The sequence below is a fragment of the Diadema antillarum genome, unplaced genomic scaffold, assembly GCF_040938485.1.
Source record: "Diadema antillarum isolate AM-2024a unplaced genomic scaffold, OU_Dant_1.0 seq00003239_RagTag, whole genome shotgun sequence".
NCBI lineage: Eukaryota > Metazoa > Echinodermata > Echinoidea > Diadematoida > Diadematidae > Diadema > Diadema antillarum.
In genome coordinates, this window is record NW_027273823.1 from 7,194 (window position 1) to 27,810 (window position 20,617).

Consider the following 20,617-nt stretch of genomic DNA (forward strand, 5'->3'; position numbering starts at 1 on the left):
AATTGTATCTGTCAAGAAGACAAGATTTCATCTTACGTTTAAATCCAGATAGGCTAATGGCCTGTCTAAAAGAGGATTCCAGAGAGTTTCAGTATTTTGGGCCTGCCAATGCGACAGTATTATTTCTGAGTTGGGTTCTGACTGATGTGAAATGATATAAAGCAGCCTGTCTTGTACAATGATTGTTTATTCTATCATTCTTAACAAACATGGACGCTATTGCGTGGGGCACATTACCATTATTGATCTGATACATGAGGGATGCCAAATACAATATAAATATCTTGTATTTTCAAAACATTATTCCCATAAAACAGTGTATCAGCATGTGTATTTGCTGCTGACATAATCCTAACAGCTCTCTTTTGAAGAAGCAATGTATGTTACAGGCTTTTAATTCCAGCCATGACAGTACACATGTGATTACTTGTAAGTCATGGTTTTTGTTATCTGAAAAGTAGACCAGAAAATTAGAAAAAATAAAAAAATCCAAGTTGAATTGGATTAATAGCAATTTTAGCTGATGAATAGTATGTGTATTTCAGAATGATATCCTGCACGCTTCTCTGGAAGAAAACTGATCTACACATTTTTTTTTTTTTTTTTTTAAAGCAGTTGTATAGAAATGCATTGCAAATTGTGGTGAGATGCCAGGAAATCCACTTCCTGCTCCATGGTCGATTTGTTTAAAAGTAAAGTCAAATGAAAAGTAGAAGTGTTATGTCAAGTTTCACAAAACAGTCTTTACTTGGTAGTACAGACATGCAAATCACAATTCTTTCACTTGTCTGTTGCTGATACATACAACCAATAGTTTTTATTGTACTGTCATTTCCACCTTTGAATGCATTGTGGCTATTGTAATTTGATACAATATGTTACCAGTCATACTTTTGCACTTGGTTTGAAATGTGGACATTTAGTTGAGTATATATATCTCTAGGTGGATGTTAGACTTGTGAGGTGATTTCATTGTGGTATCTATCTATTAATTGAAGGCGCAAAGTTGTGTGGTTGTGACCACAATATTAACTTCAAAATCTCTCACCGTTCTTATACACCTTTGAATTTAATGAAATCTTATACCCTCATCTACTCATTTAATAACATTGGATGTTAGGTGACAGATTATGAGTGTTATGTTGGGTGACAGATATATGAATGATGTGCACATTTCTCTGTCTTTCAGGGGCATTGCCAGACCTGACAGTGGTCACCAATTATCCTCTAGTGGACGCCAGCAATGCTGCTGATCTGACCATTTCTGTTGTCCATGGAGATGACTTGGTGGATGGCGACCAGTATGATGTTAAGTTTAGCAGGCCGTTCAAGATTTCCAGTCAGAGAAAAAGTTTGCCACAATCCAGCTTCAAGACCACTGAAGGTCAAGCAGTTGGAACACTGCATCTCAATGATTCCACTCCAACGGAGGCTGTGGGAGTTTACAACGTGAGAGTGACTCGGAACGGACTTGAAACAGCTTTCACCAGCATCGTGATGCTCGCAGAAGGTATGGAAATATCAACCACTAACAAATGAAGTTACAGGAGACCTTGAAAATACGAGATGATTTTCAGACTTTTGCATGTGAACAACTATAAATTGGTTATAGTGGGTACAGAGTTTCAGAACTTATAGTGATTAGGATGAGGAACATGAAGATTTTCAAAATTTATACAAAATCACAATGAACAAGGATGATGACAGGGCAGCTTGACCATAATAATGCATGAATGGGGACTCAAGGAAGCAGAACAAAAGAGGAAAATATGCATGCATTTAATTTCTTCGTAGGTCAATTTTTCTCATATCTCTCAACAATTACCTGGATCCATGTAATGAAGATAATTTCAATTTTCTTGATATGTACGTGACTCATGTTTGCCGGCATATTAGTTGTATGACACATTTTAGTGCCTGTTTTTGATAACAATATCTGAAATGTGTATTGAATCATGACAGTCAGCATGTACCCTAGCATAATCTTTTTGCTACCAGCACAACGCCTATAGTGAGAATCTATTTGCTTTATAGCCCAAAATATTTCATCTTTTCAAAATTACAGCTGTACATCATATTATTGTCCACGATGCAGGTCCTTACAGAATTTTACATTATAAATGTACAGGCTAATGTAAGATTGTTCTTGTATAACATACATACATAACCTCATTTATACAGACTCATACCTGCATCTGTCATCTGCAAGAAGTCTTGAAAAGGACATAGAATATTTCCAATTTATCTGTTTTTGTTCACATACCAAATTTGCCTGGCTCATGGAGTAGAGACCTTGTGAATACGTTTGTCATATTCAGATGATTTTGAAGTACATGCCAATTAGCCTTTTCTTTGGGCACTCAAAATTGATAAGTTTATACAACTTTCTTTTGATGTCTCGTGAAGTATAAAGCTGTATGAAAACATGAAACTAACATTTGTTCTCATTTTGAATGAGAATGCTCCTTGAGCAATGAAGATGCCTTCCACCACATCATGTAGGTGGCTTGCTGATGTCATCAGGGTGTGACATTCTATCATTGAAATGTATTTCTTTAATTTTCCTGTCAATCATATGGCAATCAGTTTGATCAATGTTATATTTCATTGCTAACCATCAAGATGAAAGGCCAGGGAGATCAATTGATGAAAAAAGTGCATGGGAATATGGTTTAATTTTTGCCTATTAAATGCATTCCTCAAGTATACAACATTACAAAGCCAGCACATCATTGAGGATTCTACTGCTGAGTTCCTTGTTTCACGTCTGATCTGTATTAAAGTTCTTCCATTTTCTTTTTGTTGTCTTTTGACCCCTAGCAACGGTTGTACCTGACAGAACTTTTGTCACTGTCAGTAAAGGAGACAATGTAACACTTGCAGTTAATGTGACGGATGCTTTTGCTGGAATTCTCCAGACTGGCTATCTCCAGTGGCGTTTCGACAAGGTGTTGCAACCACAGTTTCTTGACCTCACACGTGCAGTACTGTCAAATGTGTCTGAGGAGAACAGCGGGGTGTATGAGTGCCATCTGAAGAACAGCAGGGGAAATGGGACACACGCCATCATGTACCTCAATGTCAGAAGTGAGTGCCTGAATTTTTTTTTTGAGACTGAAACCTTTCAGAACCACAAGACTCTCAGGATGGTCCACAATGGGCTTGCATATGTTGCTGCAACATCCTGAAAAGCCAGCAACATGCTGCAGTATGGAACATCTTTGAGAACTGGCGACATGCTCTAAATAAAATGCAATCATGGTTGTGAAAACAGGTGCAAAACTTGAGAAACATCAAACTATGTATGCTTGGAAAATTTATGCGCAAAACATGAGGCAGAACGTTGAATGACAGCAGCACAGTAAGAAATAGTCAATTTTTAAAGTCGCAAAATATTGCATGCTACGCACTCGTACAGTGGACTCCTATTATAGTGAAGTCCTTGGGACCGGCAGTTTTTATGCCTCCGCCACGAAGTGGTGCCGGAGGCATTATGTTTTCGGGTTGTCCGTCCTTCCGTCAGTCCTTCCTTCCGTCCGTCCGTCCATCCTTCCGTCCATAATGAATTTTGTGGACAGCGTAACTAAAAAACCTTTTGAGGTATCCTTATGAAACTTGGCATGTGTGTGTATTAAAGGGATGGTACAGTATTGGTGGAGATGAGAATTGGGCTTTTAATTTAATTTTTAGTAAGATACCAATAAGACACTTATGAAATACAAATTGTAGTACAGAGCATACCATTCTAAGAGGAATTCAAAGTTTATTTGATGAAAAATCGGATTTGAAATGACTGAAACATCCAAAAACAAAGTAAAACAAAGCGATTGTAATAAAGTGTGGGTCCCACACTTTAATTAGAATCACTCTTTTTTGGATATCTCAGCCATTTCAAACCCAATATTCATCAAATGTTGAATTCCTCATGGAATTCTCATTATCTCATTATCTCACTAAGAAATGTTTGAAACCTGAAATTAGGTCTCAACCAAAACTATACGATCCCTTTAAGGGGTGAAGTTGTGCCTATCAACTTTTGGGTGCACATGCTCAAGGTCAAATGCTTGAAATTTTACTATTTCCCCCATATCTATGCAATGCCTGAAGATATTTTCTTGAAGCCTAGGGTATACATGTGTTACCCAATTAAGATTCTCTACTGAAAGTTTGGGGTCATGAGGTCAAAGGTCAAAGGTCAAAAGGTCAAGTAATATGTTAACATTTCATTTTTTTCTCCCTATCTAATTGTTCAAGGTATCTTCATTGAACATAGTATATGATTATGCATGCACTGACTGGCAGTGATTATCTAGGTAAGTTGGGGTTCATGGGGTCAGTTATAAGGGTCAGGGGTCAAAGGTCAAGGGCAACACTTCAAAACTTTACTATTTCCATCATATTTATGCAATGCCAGCAGGATTATTATTTTTTTTTTTGGTAACTTGGTGTATGCATGTATAACCGAATAGAGATTCTCTGGGAATTGTTTTGTTTTTTGTTTTTTTTGCCAAAAAAGGTCAAAGGTCAAAAGGTCAAAGATCAAGTGAAAGTGCTGAACCTACTTCTTCCTCCATATCTCGAAAGTGGCTCAAGTTATCTTGAAATATTTCTGCATGTTCTGCTTGACAGTGATTCTCTTATGAATTTTAGTGTCAAAGACCAGATGCAAATGGTAGCTAGCAATTTACTATTCAATACAGAAATTGCACTTGTTCTCCATACCTTGAAAATTAGGGGCAATATGCATAAACTTATGAAAGGGTCAAAGTCAAGTTAAAGTCCTTAAATCCCAAAATACATGCTCTTCTATTCATCCAATTAAATCTAGGTCAAGGAATGTGAACATTCAACACATTTGTGACAAACATGTCATTTTAATATTTTGCCAATTTTGTGAAAATGTAATCACACATTGTCCACATATGTACTATAGACTTATTAGGTGAATCATGCATTATGGCGGAGGCATAACAGTCGCCGTAGCGACGTTTCTAGTCTTTCTATTAAATTTTGTTATAACCGAACAAATAAACAATAAGAAACATAGCATGGATATTGTTGCAGCCTAAATTTTTACTTTGTTGTAACCAGAGTTTCATTATAATTGGAGTGCACTGTAATGTGTTCTCCATGCACATTCGATTTCTGCAATATTCTCACATTCAGAGCTTGCAACATGCTCAAATTTCAAGATCTGGACCACCCTGACTCTGGGGATAATCAGTGGGGATACTACCAGGCACAAGGTTAAAGGACAGGTTCACCTTCATAAACGTAAGGATTGAGAAAATGCAGCAATATAAGTAGAACACATCAGTGAAAGTTTGAGGAAAATTGGACAATCGATGCAAAAGTTATGAATTTTTAAAATTTTTGTGTTAGAACCGCTGGATGAGGAGACTACTACAGCTTGTGAGTCATATGCGTACAACAGGATAAAGAAAATGTAAGGAAAATTCAACATATTTTCACTTTTTTCGCATAATAAAAGACCAATTGACTTGCCTCTTTCTTAAGGCAGGGGGAATAATATTACCCATAACATATGTCGGTAACGAGTCAATGGAATGAGTACTTTTTTCAAAAGATGACATTTTGTGAAATTCTCTTTATATTTTCCTTATATTCTTGTACGCATATGACATCTAAGTTATTCATACACTGCAGTAGTCTTCTCATCCAGCGGTTACTGCACAAAAACTTTAAAAATTCATAACTTTTGAACGGATTGTCCGATTTTCCTCAAACTTTCAATGATATGTTCTACTAATATTGCTACATTCTCTCAATCCTTATGTTTATGAAGGTGAACTTGTCCTTTAAATTGCAACCAACCTAATACCATTGACTTTTATTTTGTATTTGTGTTTTGAAGTGATTTCCATGATGTACTATGACAAAGCTTTCCTCCAAAGACGACAGATCTTGCAGAACTCTTTATTTGATCGTACAAGTATAATCGATCATTTAAACCCTCTTTAACCAGAGGGAGTGGTAACTTGCAAGATGTCTGTTTTTATCCCATTCACATTTGAGGACAATTTTAGTTTTTGATGTGAAGAGTACAGTATATAGAGTCAGTTTAATGTTATGGTGGTTTTCAAAAGATGCAAGCAGAGTTTGTTACTGTTGCAACATCAGTCTTTCATTCGAATGATAAACTGGCTGTCAAACTTATGATAGAAAATACATACAATATGAGAAAAACAGCATATTATAAATCCTTAAAGGGATGGTATGGTATTGGTTCGTTTTGATACATTTTGAGGTGACGTAAAGAGCATAAAATTCTAAGGGGGAATTCAAAGTTTATTTGATAAAAAACTGAATTTTTTTGAGGGGGAATTCAAAGTTTATTTGATAAAAACTGGTTTTAGAGATATCCAAAAACAGAGTAAAACAATGATCCTAATAAAAGGTGGGTCCCACCTTTTCTTTAAAGATGGCTTTGTTTTGGATATCTCAGCCATTTCAAAACCAATTTTCATAGCTGACTAATAAACTTTGAATTCCTCTTATACATTGCATGCTCTTTCATATTTCATTAGAGATTTCTCATTATCTCAGAAAGTTACTAAAAAACGTTCGAAACCTGAAGTCCCATCTCAACCGAAACTGTACCTCTCCAACCCTATAAGAAATCTTATATAAATCAGTTTTGATATGAACAAATTGTGTCATGATGCTATTAAACTTCTAGTTTCCATGCCTAAAAAAATATTTCCTTCTCTCTGAGTATTTGACATGCATGAGCCATAGGGGAAAGCTGTCTACTCTGTAGATAGAGAAAGATGAATTGATTTTTGTCAGTTTTGTTCTGGGAATGATAATTCTAAAGGTCCTGTTCTTGCTTTGCACATACCTCTTAATAATGCTAACTAGTTGTAGATATACATCATGTATCAATTCTCTTCCTTGTTCTCAAATGGCAATGTCTGCACAAACATTTGTAAAGTAATTGAGCCAGTATTCGGCTGTTGCCTGATAATGCTGCACCAGTTTGGACCGCATTGTGCAAGACAAACCCCACAAGTGTTTTCCCTCAATTAAATGATCAGCTGAGATTCAAAAGTGAGCTTTGTTACGAGGAAGTCAACTTGAAAGAGGAAGTTAAATTGATTTCAATGAGACCAGTGAAATATAAACTATGAAGGGGTAAAAATTGAAAGAGAGAGCTGTGAGAGAAGAACTTTTTGTAAAAGGTTCCAATTTCCTCAAACCAGTACTTCTCATTCACTTCCTTCTTTTCTTTTCATTATTTATTTGTACAAATCGCTCTGTCTGTGAGGCAGTTGCTCACATCAAACATGAACCTAATTTTGTGTTAGTTTCCAAGTCAATAAATTTTGAAGTGTATTAAATTTATTTGATGCTAGTCATAATAAATGCATCATGTACACAGAGAAAAAACAATGTGTACATGTACAACAAATTAAAGCCAGAACCACCTGGAAGCAACTTGTGCTTGTAAGTGATGAGCCCCAATCCAAGTTGTTATGATAAACTTAATACGGTTCTTGTAGACAACTTTCAGCGACTCTTGTATGTATGATGTGGGCAAATGGCTGACATCGACCGCAGCCCAATAGTAAGAAGGTCGCTTGCTGCCGTGAGCTGCTGGGTGGTCATTCTGAAGAAAATGTGAACATTCAGCGGCCAGAAATCAAATCTGCGATTTCTTGCACACATTGTATTTAAATGTGCAACACATGCCTACATAATTATGTGACTGTGCATCACAAAACCAACAAAAAGTCACACGCACTGATTTTGTGTTTATAGCTTAGGACTGAAAATAGGTGAAATGGATCAACCCAGTCAATCATATTATTATGATAGAACAAGTCTTCTTCTACACTATACTAAAGTTTGGGATCATAAAATGAACAGGAACTTGTGTTTTCAGCAGTTTTTCTGAACACTTTTTGGTGGAATAGTGTGATTAGGTTTCTCAGAGAGTCCTCTTTTTATTTTTTTAAACCCTGTCCATATTCTTCACTTTCAACTCCAATATCAAACTTTAGAAAGAATGATGCTACTGCCTTGAAAGTTGGGATTAATCATCTACAGAATGTGTTCATAAAGCATTCTCAATTTCAGCTTAAGTCTGATAATCCCTGTATTGTTGTTCCGCCAGTGGTTAACATCCTGTTTTTTTGTTCCAATAATCGCCAGCACAACGGCTTGGTAAAAATTATAAAGCACTTGAATAAACCCTGTACTTCAGAGCCTCTTTTCTCAGTTCACACTTCGCAGAGTGTGTGCTTTTTTTCCAATATTAGGATAGGTTAGGAGAGTACATTTGAATTGAATTATACATCTATTATTTTAAAGCTTAAAGTCTGCTCTTTTAGAATCAACTCTTAACTGAAAATCCATGTCTGGCGACTTTTTGTTGGTTTTGTGATGCAGGGTCACATATGTTATTCTTGCCGCAATCAGCGCGGTACTCACAGAGCTAAAGAGGAATATCATGCAATATTTATCTTGGGTTATGATTCATGCAGTGTCTTTCCTCTGTGTCTTTAATGTGTGTATTCTCTGTCTGCCATTGTCAGAATGCCCTTCAGGTATGTGGGGGGAGTCATGTGATCAGTCATGTGACCAGTGCCTCAATGGTGGGTCATGTGATCCTGATTCGGGTCTGTGCGTGTGCCCTCCGGGATTCATGGGGACCAACTGTGAACAAGGTAAGATGATGAACAGATTTGTTAAGTGGCAGCTAGAAATATCTGCACCCAAACAGCTCTCTGTTTGCTGGTTTGAGTTTCAAGTGTTAAGACATGAAAATAATGGTAAAAAAGTTATTTGTCTACTCACCGTCACACACAAACTTTGTTTTTTCTATAAAAATTTAACCTCAACAGAATGTGCAATTTAATTTCATGGAAGTGTTTGTGCAAGAAAAATTGATACCAGACTATTATTTGGAAACATATATTACAATTTATACTAGATGCCAATGTCTGAATGATATGTAGAGAATTGATACAAAGACACTATGTAATTCTTATTTCATTCAGTCTTTTTTCTTCATGGTAGGCCCATCAGTAGGCAGGTACTGTTCTTCCTTGGGGCCCTGCCCCCAAAAGCAAGAATATACAGTGTATGCAGTTGTACTCATCAATATATACAGTAGTTGTTTAATATGGGTCTGAGGTGCTCTCAACATCATATTTTTTGCCAATAAACTTGGTTGATAAGGCATGTTATTGAACAAATCTATCATGTGAAATTCGTTGAAGAAAAAAAAAATGTGTATTTACTATTATGTATGAACTTATGATACTGTGATACCACATCTGATATAATCATTGGATTTCCCAAAATGACTTCAAGCTAAAAGAGTATTTAAACAGGTGCCTGCTTGTATGTTGCTAAAACAGCCACAAAGAGACATGAATAAATACAACTTCTGTTCATTCTACTCTCCCGCCCCTTTCAATTAGTCCTTGGCAGGAACCGCTATGGGAAGAATGGCACCCTCTCTTGCGATTCTTCTGGAGACGACCATGCTGCTGGTTGCCGTGGCAAGCTGTTCTGCCTACCACACCCCTTTGGGTGCTCCTGCGCTGCTGGCTACATGGGGCCTGATTGCATGACAGGTGGGTTTGACATTGAGACATGGGCATGATTCAATATCGACAGCATTTTGGACTCGTTTTCAAACCTGGACAGACTTCGAGCTGTCACTACCCGTATAAAACTAGGCATGCAAGCTGATTATTGACAACTTGTCAAAACTCCCCAAAACTTGTTGTAGTAATGTAAATCAGACCAAAACAAGCAAGCAAGGAAGCAAAAAAAAAAGAAAAAAATGGAATGAAGTGCAATACACCTTGGGGGGTGTTTCTTAAAGCTGTTTGTAAAGTTACGAACGACTTACGAGCGACTGGTGATCAGTTCTTGTGCTGAATTATGGAAATTCTGATAAGCATAGCACATCAGAACTGATCACCACTCGCTCGTAAGTTGTTCGTAACTTTACGAACAGCTTTATGAAACAGGGCCCTGTTTCTACAATCACATTTTTGTTTATGTGCAAACATGACTGAGAATCAATTAAATTGCATAGGTGAAGCTTGGTTCATAGGTATTTTCTTTCAAACATGAACAGCAAACATTTAGATATGAAACGCATAGAAGAAGAAGAAATCAGGAAGAAAAACTATGACCTGTCATGTGTTGCCTTTGGCACACTCTGTGTGCCTGTTTATGCAGTGCACATGTAACACATGCTGTTGCTAACACTGAAAGCAGCCACTCACAGTTCCTCATGTGTTTGATTGACAGGCTCTCCAGAGCTTAAGACACGCCCACACCTCTTCATCCATGTCTTCCTCATGTGTGTATATTGTTAGACTCTAACCATCATGATTAAAAAAGTCTTGACTGCTCTCACTTACAGTCTGCTATAGAAAAAGAATTGTCAATATATATGTACCATTACCAATGGAAATTTGATCAATTTTTGCATTTTCAACATTGGAGAAAAAAATTAAAATCCAAAATCCAATTGAATCAATGGCTGTAATTAAAGCTTATGGCTTCATGTTGCTTATGCATTCTGTTTAGGACTTTAAAATGAGACAAGGTAGGCTGTGAAATTGTGTATAAAAGTATATGGAATTTCAGAGTTTGTAGTATAGTATACAGTAGATCTCTATATAAGCTTGGCGTATGAGGCACTACTGCACTCTACTTCCTTATCCAGAGTGTCAGCCTGGTACGTATGGTGCCAACTGTCTACAAGAGTGCCGCTGCTACCCACAAAACGAATGCCGGAAGGACACGGGAGAATGTTTGGAGGGAAACCAGTGCGAAGGTCATTGGGTCGGTGTCAATTGTCAAGGTATTCAAATCAGCCTTCTCCACATTTTTTTTTTTTTTTGGGGGGGGGGGGAAGTGGGGAGTATAACTACATGTACTTTGGGTTTCCAAGTAAAAAAGATCCTGCACTCTGTCTGTTGAGTGGAAGTTAAACAAAAACAGTGACAAAAGAAATGAAACCACTTGTCCACTGCCAAAGCAACAATGTGAATATATGGATGTTATTGTATCAACTCAATGGCAGCTGCCCTCAAAAATAATTAGTACACACACATACATGTACACAAATATATATTCAATACATATGCCATCGATTGTATATTTTCCAGTAATTGAAAGTCAGTGAGGTCCCATTATTGTTTACAATCACATATCTTGCAGTGGACTTTACTGTGGATCTAGACTAGATGCACCATAGAGAAGTTAACAAAGAAGTAAGATAAAACTAGGTTGACTTTGTAATTTGTAGCAATCAATGTATAACTCCATATGAATGTCTTCATACATATAAAATGATCATTGCATTGGTTTCCTAATCATAGGACTTGTCATTGTACTTAAGGAAAACCAAAGCTTGAATACACTGTATTGTGGATGAGTGAAAGCAGCAATATTAGTTGAACTCAATTTAATAGTGAAAGTTTGAGGAAAATCACACACTTGATTCATAAGTTGTGAATTTTTAAACTTTTGGTGCTGTCACTGCTGGATAATAAAGGAGTTAAACTTCATGCCGTCATTATGGACAATATGAAGAAAGTAATAAAGAAAATTAAACATATTTTCACTTTTTTATAAAAATGTCAGAGCACTTTACTTGCCTCTTGATGTCTTTCAGAAAGCAGGGAGAATAATATTACCCTTTAAAGGGGATGGCTAGTAACTGATCAGTGGGAATCAGTGGGAATGCTGAGGGATGATTGTTCCAATCCTTGTGGAATTCATTTAAGAGTACATTATATATCTATTCTTGTGTGAAAATTATTTGCTTCAGAATGGTCTCATATTCAAGTAATGTACAGTTTAATGTTTCCAGGTAAGCGTCCCTGGTCAGTGACGGGGCATTAATCTGCCCATTACTTGAATATGAGACCGTCCTGAAGCAAATAATTTTCACACAACAGTAGATATATAATGTACTCTTAAATGAATCCCACAAGGATTGGAACAATCATCCCTCAGCATTCCCACTGATTCCCACTGATCGGTTACTGTAGCCCTCCCCTTTAAGATAATGTGTCAATAACAAGTTGATAGAATGTGTACTTTCATGGAAACTACAATTTTGTGAAATAATCCTCATTATTTTCTTTATATTGTTGTCTATAATGACATAAGTTGTAGTAGTCTCCTTATCCAGCACTAGAGGCACAAAACTTTAAAGATACATAACTTTTGAATTGATTGCCTGACTTTCCTCATATTTTCACTGATGTGTTCCACTAATATTGCTCCTTTCACTCAATCCATGTTTAGACTATCATTGTCTTTAACCCCTGATTCTGTACACGTATCTGACACTATTATGGCTGTATATATCTCCTTTTTTTTTTTTCAAAGTTCCCCTCGCTGTTGTATTTGGAAGACAAGTGCGCAGAGGTAGACCCCAACCATTCTGACTTTGGAAGAATAATGAACTTGAATTTTTACCATTCCAAGCTCTTGTGTCAATATTAGTTGCAATTTCTCTACATGATTTTACTACACACAGCCTGTCATGGAAACTGCTCTTTCTTTCGTATTTTGAGCCAAATCATTCCTACAGCTGTATTTTTCTGTCAGGAGGGTCAGGGGTCTGCTGAGGGTTAAATTGTCATGCCAAGTCACAACTTATCACCAGAGTACTGTTAAGAGGGGGGTCATGCATGATATATATATATTTTTTTCCAGCACCATTTGTGTCCACTTTTGGACTAAATAAAAACAAAATGAGCACCTTAACACACATTGTCAAATTGAAGAAAGAATTGTTGTTTTTTCCCCCTCTTTTGAACTTCAGAAGGGCTTCATGGACATTCATATACATAGTCATATAGGTGATAAATATGGAAAGATGTACACTGTATTGCAGGTCTGCACTCAGAATAAAATCACCCTCAGAGAAACTGTGAATGCCTGATGCAGCACTAATAGCCAATCTTGACATTGACATTAATCAATTTGCAGAGCTGTCATCAGCAATTGAAGACCAGACCCAAACTACTGATGAACACTCGGCTTCGACTATGAAGTCGACATCACAAACTTTTCAACCTTCTGCTCCAGTGTCCATGCATTCCCCGGCAACTGATGGGGTGCTGATTCCACTCAGCGACCTGCCGCACTCTCCTACACCCCTCCAGCCACATGAAGCCACGCCCACTGGGCGGTCATTATACAGAATCGAGAGCTTCAATTTCACCAAGGTCAATGATGGACAACCGACCGTCCTCCTCTGCACTGTGTCGGGAGACCCTCTACCACCGGAGGAGAGCATCTCTGTTGAGAGAACCTCTTCTGGATCCTGGATGGGAGAGGTGGTCTCCCTTGGTAGTCATGGAAACGACACACTGACTTCAGTGGCCTACGCGTTCCAGGTGATGGTGAGGTCTGACAATGGGTCGCAGGGCTTCCAGTGTGTCATTGAGACACCTGATGGGGACATTGTCAGTGCTGAGGTTCTGGTCTCGGTGTATGGTAAGCTCTCACAACTCTCTCCCCTTGCTTTGGAATTTTCAATAGGTTGTGATATGCAAAAGTATTTCATCTTGTTCTGGTTGACCTATTGCGTTAATGTGCAGCTTGCGTGCGCTATCCTTGGAATCGCATGGTTAAGGTGATGGGTAAGAATACAATAAGAGTATGAAACTTGGCACAAATGTGCGACTCTAACTGTAACAGTCTAGACATATCTTTTGGTGGAGACAATGTAAGAAATACATAAGAATAGCAGTAGTGGCTGGGTCATATTCATCCAAGCAATCAGCACGTAGCATGCTTTCAGACCAATTCTATTGAACAACTACCATGTACTTTGAATGTACCATTGAACTAACCGGTATGTAGAATTTTGATCTTTATGAGAACACCACTCTAGTTCTGTCATTATTAGTCTGCTTTGAATATATTTCAAACACTTGAATTGATTTATACCATCTAAGAATTCAAACATGCAAACATGTTTATAATCAATTATGAATGCACAATTAGACTGAGATGAAGCATAAAAGCGAGACAGAAAATACAACAAGGAAGTAAAAAAAAAAGAAAATGAAGAAGGATGATCAGGTATTTGCACCATGCATGCGGAATAAGGTGCTCTTCTGTGAGGTCCCAAAGCTGATGATGAAACGAAAAAAAGGATATTAAATTGCTTGGCTGAAGTAACATATCCATTTTTTTAAATCAAATAGTGAATGAAGGATGAAATTGTGAGTAACAACAGAGTTTACATAAATTGTGGCCTTGAAGAATTAACATACAATACTGTATGTATGTATGTAGATTGTTAAAGAGCTATCCTTGCATGAGTAAGTGGTTTTAATGCCAAGCAACTTTTAAAATAAGAAAATTGTTCTTTGTTAATTTTGTTCTTGGTTTCAGTTGTGCTGCTGATGAATTGAATTAAGTTTCAAAAGCACAGTAGTGACATTGTTCAGATACTTCAGTACTTATCCAATTGAGTACCTAAAACAGAAGAATAGAAAATGAATGACAAGAATGTCTAGATTCCAATGATTTCTAACATCTCTTGAAAGAAGAAAAATGAATACTATCAAACGTGTTTGTTAGTTTGGTCTAATAGCAAGCCCTATTTGATTGATGTACGAAGTAACTAAATCCTGCATGAAGGACATTGTGATATAACAGTTATTGGTCAAATTCGTAGTCATGATCAGTTCTTTTTGTTGTTATTTCTGTACATTTTTGATATGAGTGATAGAGGCGCTCTATTGAATGAGGCAAAGCTGAGTTGAAAAGTGCGCCTCATCTTTCAGTGAGTGCAAAATCTTGTTCCATTGCACGAGTAAAGACCATACACTATTAGTCTTATACAACATCTTCGAGTGTCAACAGATGTGGTCCACACAGATTCTTGAATTTAGCACAGAAATGGCAACCATTTTCTGTAAAAGACAAATGATTAAGCCATGCAGTCATAGTCACTGTCAAAGAGTATAGAAGCTATGCTAAGAGGGCGTACTCTCGCGATTTCGCATGCAAATGGGTGTAGTACGCCATGGAGCCCCACATGGAGCCCAACGGCGGCCATATTAGTAACAATAGCGCAAGCTTCTAAACACCTGAGCCTATGTAGCAAACCCTACCTTCCTTTTATTTTCTTCATTTTAAGGAGACACACAGTGGTAAAATCGTGTTTCAGACATCAAAATATCAGCAGAAGTATATTTTCTGTTGATGCGTTAAAAAAATTTGACGAAATTTCTTTACATTTCAGTCTGTAGTCCTTCAAAGATTGTATTTGAGCTGACAAATGCAGTCTATCTCTTTCTCTCTCTGGATACTTTAGCTCAAATTTTGTGGGACTGCATTTTAGAAAATAAATGACATTTCTTCAATTGAATTTCATGATTACACAGAAATGATACGAAGTCCTGATTACATCTCTTCCCCTGTATGCCCCCTAAAAAGGGGGAAAATGAAAGGGAGACAGAAATAACTACTACTATTACCTATACGAGGTAGTTTTGCGAGGCAATTACAGTTGGTATTTTGCAGGGTCGTGGAGTTCAGCAGGCGACATTAGAGCATATCACGAGCATCCGGGTTTACAGTGGACTCCCGTTATAATGAAATCCTCAGGACTGGCAGTTTTCTTTCATCATATCGGAATTTTGTTATAACCAAACAAATAAACAATAGAAATACATAGAGTGGATGACATTGCAGCCCAAATTTTTACTTATAGTTGTAACCAGAATGTTGTTATAACCGTTTTCATTATAACGGGAGTGCACTGTAAAACAGGGAGGTGGGAAGAGAAGGAGTGGAATCTCTCTTCCCACCTCCCTGCTTTACATGTAAACATTCCAATCGACCTCAGAGAGAAAACATTCGAGGACGTCGCTGCGTGTCAATTACACGCACCGCAGAAGAAGGCCGATAAATCAATTCATGCAAGGTCGACCACTTCTAGCAGCACTACGCGTCAAACAATGACTAGTCCATTTGTGCTCAATAACTGCACAGTGACCGTCAGTTATTACAACTCTCCAAATTGAAACAGAAGCAAAGTAAAGTGTAAAAGCGTTCGGATGTTTGAAGTTCGCCTGTTACAACTACATATATGTATCTTTGAAGTTGGAGTTGAATGATATACATTGATGAACAATTTTCAATTATTTGACATGTTGGTGATGATCTACAGGTAGTCAAATGTGGCTTGATCTATATCACAGTATATAGCCGTATTCACATATTTTCCTAATTTACCTTTTGGGATAGGTAATAATTATGATATTGACTGGCCTTGAGGGAGATACCAGATAAATATTGCCTGCACTGAAAGAATATTGCGACTTGGGCAATATTTTCTGGTATCTCCCTCGAGGCCAGTCAATATCATATAATTATCAGCACTGGTAAGATCACATAATATACGCCCTCTATCGGTCTGTCAGCTAATGGCGTCCGTATTTTGCCCATGAGCGTACTATGCGAAATCGCGGGAGTATGCCCTTTTAGCGTAGCTTCTATACTCTTGTACGTGTACGTGTACATTGTACATATGTGAAACCGTTCGGTTGGAGTTGTTTACAAAAATGATTGACAAAAGAATGCGCTTGTATTCAAAGCGTGCTTGTAATTGTTGAGTTCGCACGGCAAATGTTTGTTTATTGTGACATCAGAGCTGTTGCGATGGAACAAAAACTTTGAGTCAATCATGAGTTTAGCATGGGAGTCAATGGAAATGGGTGACGTCAGCCATGCGCTATCCATTTCTGCTCAAACAAAATTACACGGCTGACAGCCATAGCGTGTGATTGAATTTTTATCTGAAGGTCATGTGATAGGCAGTTTGACCAATCGGATGATACATTTTCTTTAGGTGTTGTATAATATTTATCAAAACATCCACATACAATACACTGTCTCTGAATGTGTGGCTTCAATGATTCAAGTTTGGAAAAAAAAAATGCTGATATTGTACAGTATGTGTATATCAGGGATATTTTCATATCTACTTTTGATATAACCCAGGGTACAATCAAAGATAGATATATCTTTTTTCTTTCTTGGTACACCTGTGGATGTCAAAGTTGCTGTTCACTGCTATTTAATACCATATTCAAAAGTTAAGAGTGGTAACTGACTGACTTGTACAAATGTAGCCTCCCGCTGGAATTAGGCATTGCCCAATGATTTATTTTGAGAAGTCGAAGCGCATTGAAATGCCCCTGGCTAGGCCCAAGCAGTGCCCTGTTGATGTTCCAGCGGTCACTGGCTTTACCTCTCACTGGTGACTTGGGCATATACAGATATGTAATACACAATCATCTGGGGTCTTCACCCTTTGCTTCCTCAGCTTTCTTTCATGCCTTTGTCGTTTTCATTCATGAAAATGACAGGAACATCAAGAACAAGAACAACAACAGCAAAAAAAAAAAAAAAATCTTGAAAACTTTGTAAAGAAATGTAGCTGTTTTCTCTAATGGAGCTTGTGAAACAGATCACCTCCTGTAACTCATGGTGGCTTTGATTTGACCTTGAATTGTGATCGCTTGATTAGGCTGACATCCAGGCACTGAGTGTGTTTTGCGCAGAGATATATGGAGGGTGTGTCCCTCTGGGATTCTAATTCTACTTTGAAATTTTTGTGGCAACTATCAACTGATGGATGCTTAAAAAACAACAGCAACAACAACAACAAACAAACAGTGGAGCCTGAGGGTAAATTGGCTTGAAAAAACCCCACAAAAACAAAAACAAAAAATGCTGCTCAGCTGCCTAGCATGCCATTTTTTTTTTTTTGGGGGGGGGGGGTGTAGTAAAACTTCCATTATGCTACTGTGTAGCTGTTGTCTGTGTGAAATGAAATAAAGCTCCTTTGCCAGCCCTGACTTGTTTTGTTTCTCTTTGCTTGATTTGATAGAGCTTCCAGCCCTGTACTTGTCCCCTAGAGTACCATCCAATGATGTGACTTCAGACTCGATCACCCTGAACTGGCTGGCGTGGCTGTCTGGTACCAATGCGGGAGATGGTCCAGTCATTGGGTACAAGGTTTACTACAGGGTCGCAGGTGATGGGTCAGAGTTCATGTCGGTGAGCACGTCTCCCATCGCAGGACTGACCACCACAGTGGGGAACCTTACCTTGGACACTGAGTATGAGTTTGCTGTGGCCGCTGTGAGACAAGGGGAAGGAGGTGTAGGACCTCTTAGCCCCAGCCTCACAGTGAGAACCAAATGTATCGGTAAGCTTGGAGGAATACTTCTTTCTTTCTTTTTTTTTTTCTTCCAGTATAATTTCTGAAGGGGAATAAAACTCAAATATATATCATCTGTGGATTGAAGGGCTGCAGAAATATAAGTAGAGCACATTGAGAAAGTTTGAGTAAAATTTGGCAATCTGTTCAAGAATTATGAACTCTTATGCCCCTGCGGCTGGATAAAAAAAGAAATAGAAGTACTCATGATGCTGTTATTAATTTAGACACTTTATTTAGTTTTATCAACCCAACAATGTATATTCATTCACAAAACTACAGGTTTAATTTCATCAATCGAATATCAAAGCAATATGCGCTGGATTTGGTGACCACGCATTGTTTTCTTCCCTGTCTTTATACTATATACATTGCACATTGCAAGGTGACACAACATTTGCTCCTGTATCAATGTTTGTGAGTAAAATTTATGTTTAAAGGTTCAAAAAAGTCTTGTTTAAAATCACAAATAATGAGTATTAATAATTTGTGAATGTATGTTCAAGATTACTTATAGTAAATCGAGGGGTCTCTAGGGACTGAATTGGGTGCCCTTCTTTACACTTTGTCTTTGAAACTGCATAGTCAAATTGTGACCCGCCACATCAAAAGGATCCGAAAGTCGCTGATGACTGAGCAGAGAGTCTAGAGTTTGAAGTCAGATCATCAAAATCTGTCAAAACCATTGACTTTCTCTTTTTGACATAATTTTGTAGTCTAATGTTTCGTCTATCATCTGTCAAAATTTAGAAGGTAAACGATCGAAGGAAAAGGACGAAATTAGTATTTTTCTGGGCCATGATTTTCTGAGTCTAAACGGAGCAGAAACGTGGCAGAAGATATGGATTTAGAGCTATAGACAGTCTTCACCCCTAGCAACAAGAGCTAATCTTATTGGTCAGTGTGTGGCATCCTGGTTTACTGATTGGTCGTGCGTAGGCCTCTGGCGCTAAGCTTGAATGAACATCATGGAGGTTGCTAGGGGCATACCTTCTGTTGTCAAGAGGTGAAAACTGTGTAATACCTCCCCTTGATCACATGTGTGGCGGAAGGAAAACTTTGAATGGGCTTTCTTGGAATGCCAATTTCTTTATAGAAAGCTTGACATGCTTTCTTAAAATGATTGATATCTCCACTACCGAATACTTTTGTGAGTCATGTTATGTATATGCGATTAAAGTGGAAGAGTAAGGAAATAATGTCATGTCATTTTTGAAAATTGCTGTCCCCTGACTTTCGGATCTTTTAGTTTCAGCGGGTCACAATTTGATAGATATTTTGTACTTTGTAGCAAGGCACGCAAGGCACGTTATCCACATTGCTGCTCTCCATCCAGGAGTATAAATGGGTATCCGGGAGGATGAGAATGTTAATGTTGGTTGATCAGTATGTGCACGCCTGTAAAATGGCGACTGGCTGGAATGCTCCCCAGGGAGTGGAGAGTGAGAACTGTCAGTGCTGGTGTGAAATAAGGTATCCAGACACTGGGGTAATAATAGTACATGTACATGTATGTATGCGCTTTGAGCACTCTATAGAGTGGTTTTATTATCATTATTATCATCATCATTATTATCATCATGAATATTATTAGCATTATTATGATTATGATGATGATGATGATGATGATTATCATCATTGTTATTATTATTATTATTATTATTATCATTATTATTATTATTATTATTATTATTATTATTATTATTATTGTTATCATTATTATTATTATTATTATTATTATTATAACTATCATTATTATTATTTTCACCAGTAAGATAGCATATATGAATGGACACCAAGCCCCCCGTAGGCCCTCAAAGCTGTCTGCCCCCACCCCAAGTTGGTACATATTTTATTGTACAAACTGTATGTTCTCAAGGTAATAGTCTGCAAGAATGCTTGGATTATGTGAACTGGCGATACCGGGGTGAGCACAAGACCCGCATTTCTCATGTTTTTTTTTGTGTGTGTTTTTTCTCTTTTGCTGGGGGGGGGGGGTGGGTCATCATATGACATCTAGATATCAGGTTCTGTTAACTGTCAACTCTTGAAGTCTGACAAAAAAGCATGTTGTTAAATTGGTGTACATTTCCCAAATGAATGAATGATGAAATGAATGAATGAACTGATCTTGATTGAAAGGTTTGAAAAACAATTCAACCTAATTTTTTTGTAAAATCAAAACCACATAATCTTGCAGGTGCAATGCATCAACTTTCTGTTTGGTCTTTCAGCTCCTTCTGCTGTCCCAAACTTGACCGTCAGTGACCGAGGCCTGAATAACATCACTGTAGTAGTGACGGTAAGGAATTTCACTGTGTACAAAAATTCCATGTGGAGCTGATGTTGCATCCATGTGAT

General features: G+C 37.6%; 1 protein-coding gene across 1 annotated transcript; it reads left to right on the forward strand.

Moving 5' to 3' along the window:
• Positions 1-1,189: 1,189 nt before the first annotated feature.
• LOC139715304 (uncharacterized) lies at positions 1,190-13,243 on the forward strand (the record flags this gene model as incomplete). Its single annotated transcript, XM_071626881.1, has 7 exons — positions 1,190-1,510; positions 2,821-3,087; positions 8,559-8,690; positions 9,450-9,605; positions 10,715-10,852; positions 12,997-13,181; positions 13,220-13,243. Coding segments are annotated over 7 exons (1,223 nt in total), but the record flags the coding sequence as incomplete, so codon positions are not given.
• Positions 13,244-20,617: the final 7,374 nt, after the last annotated feature.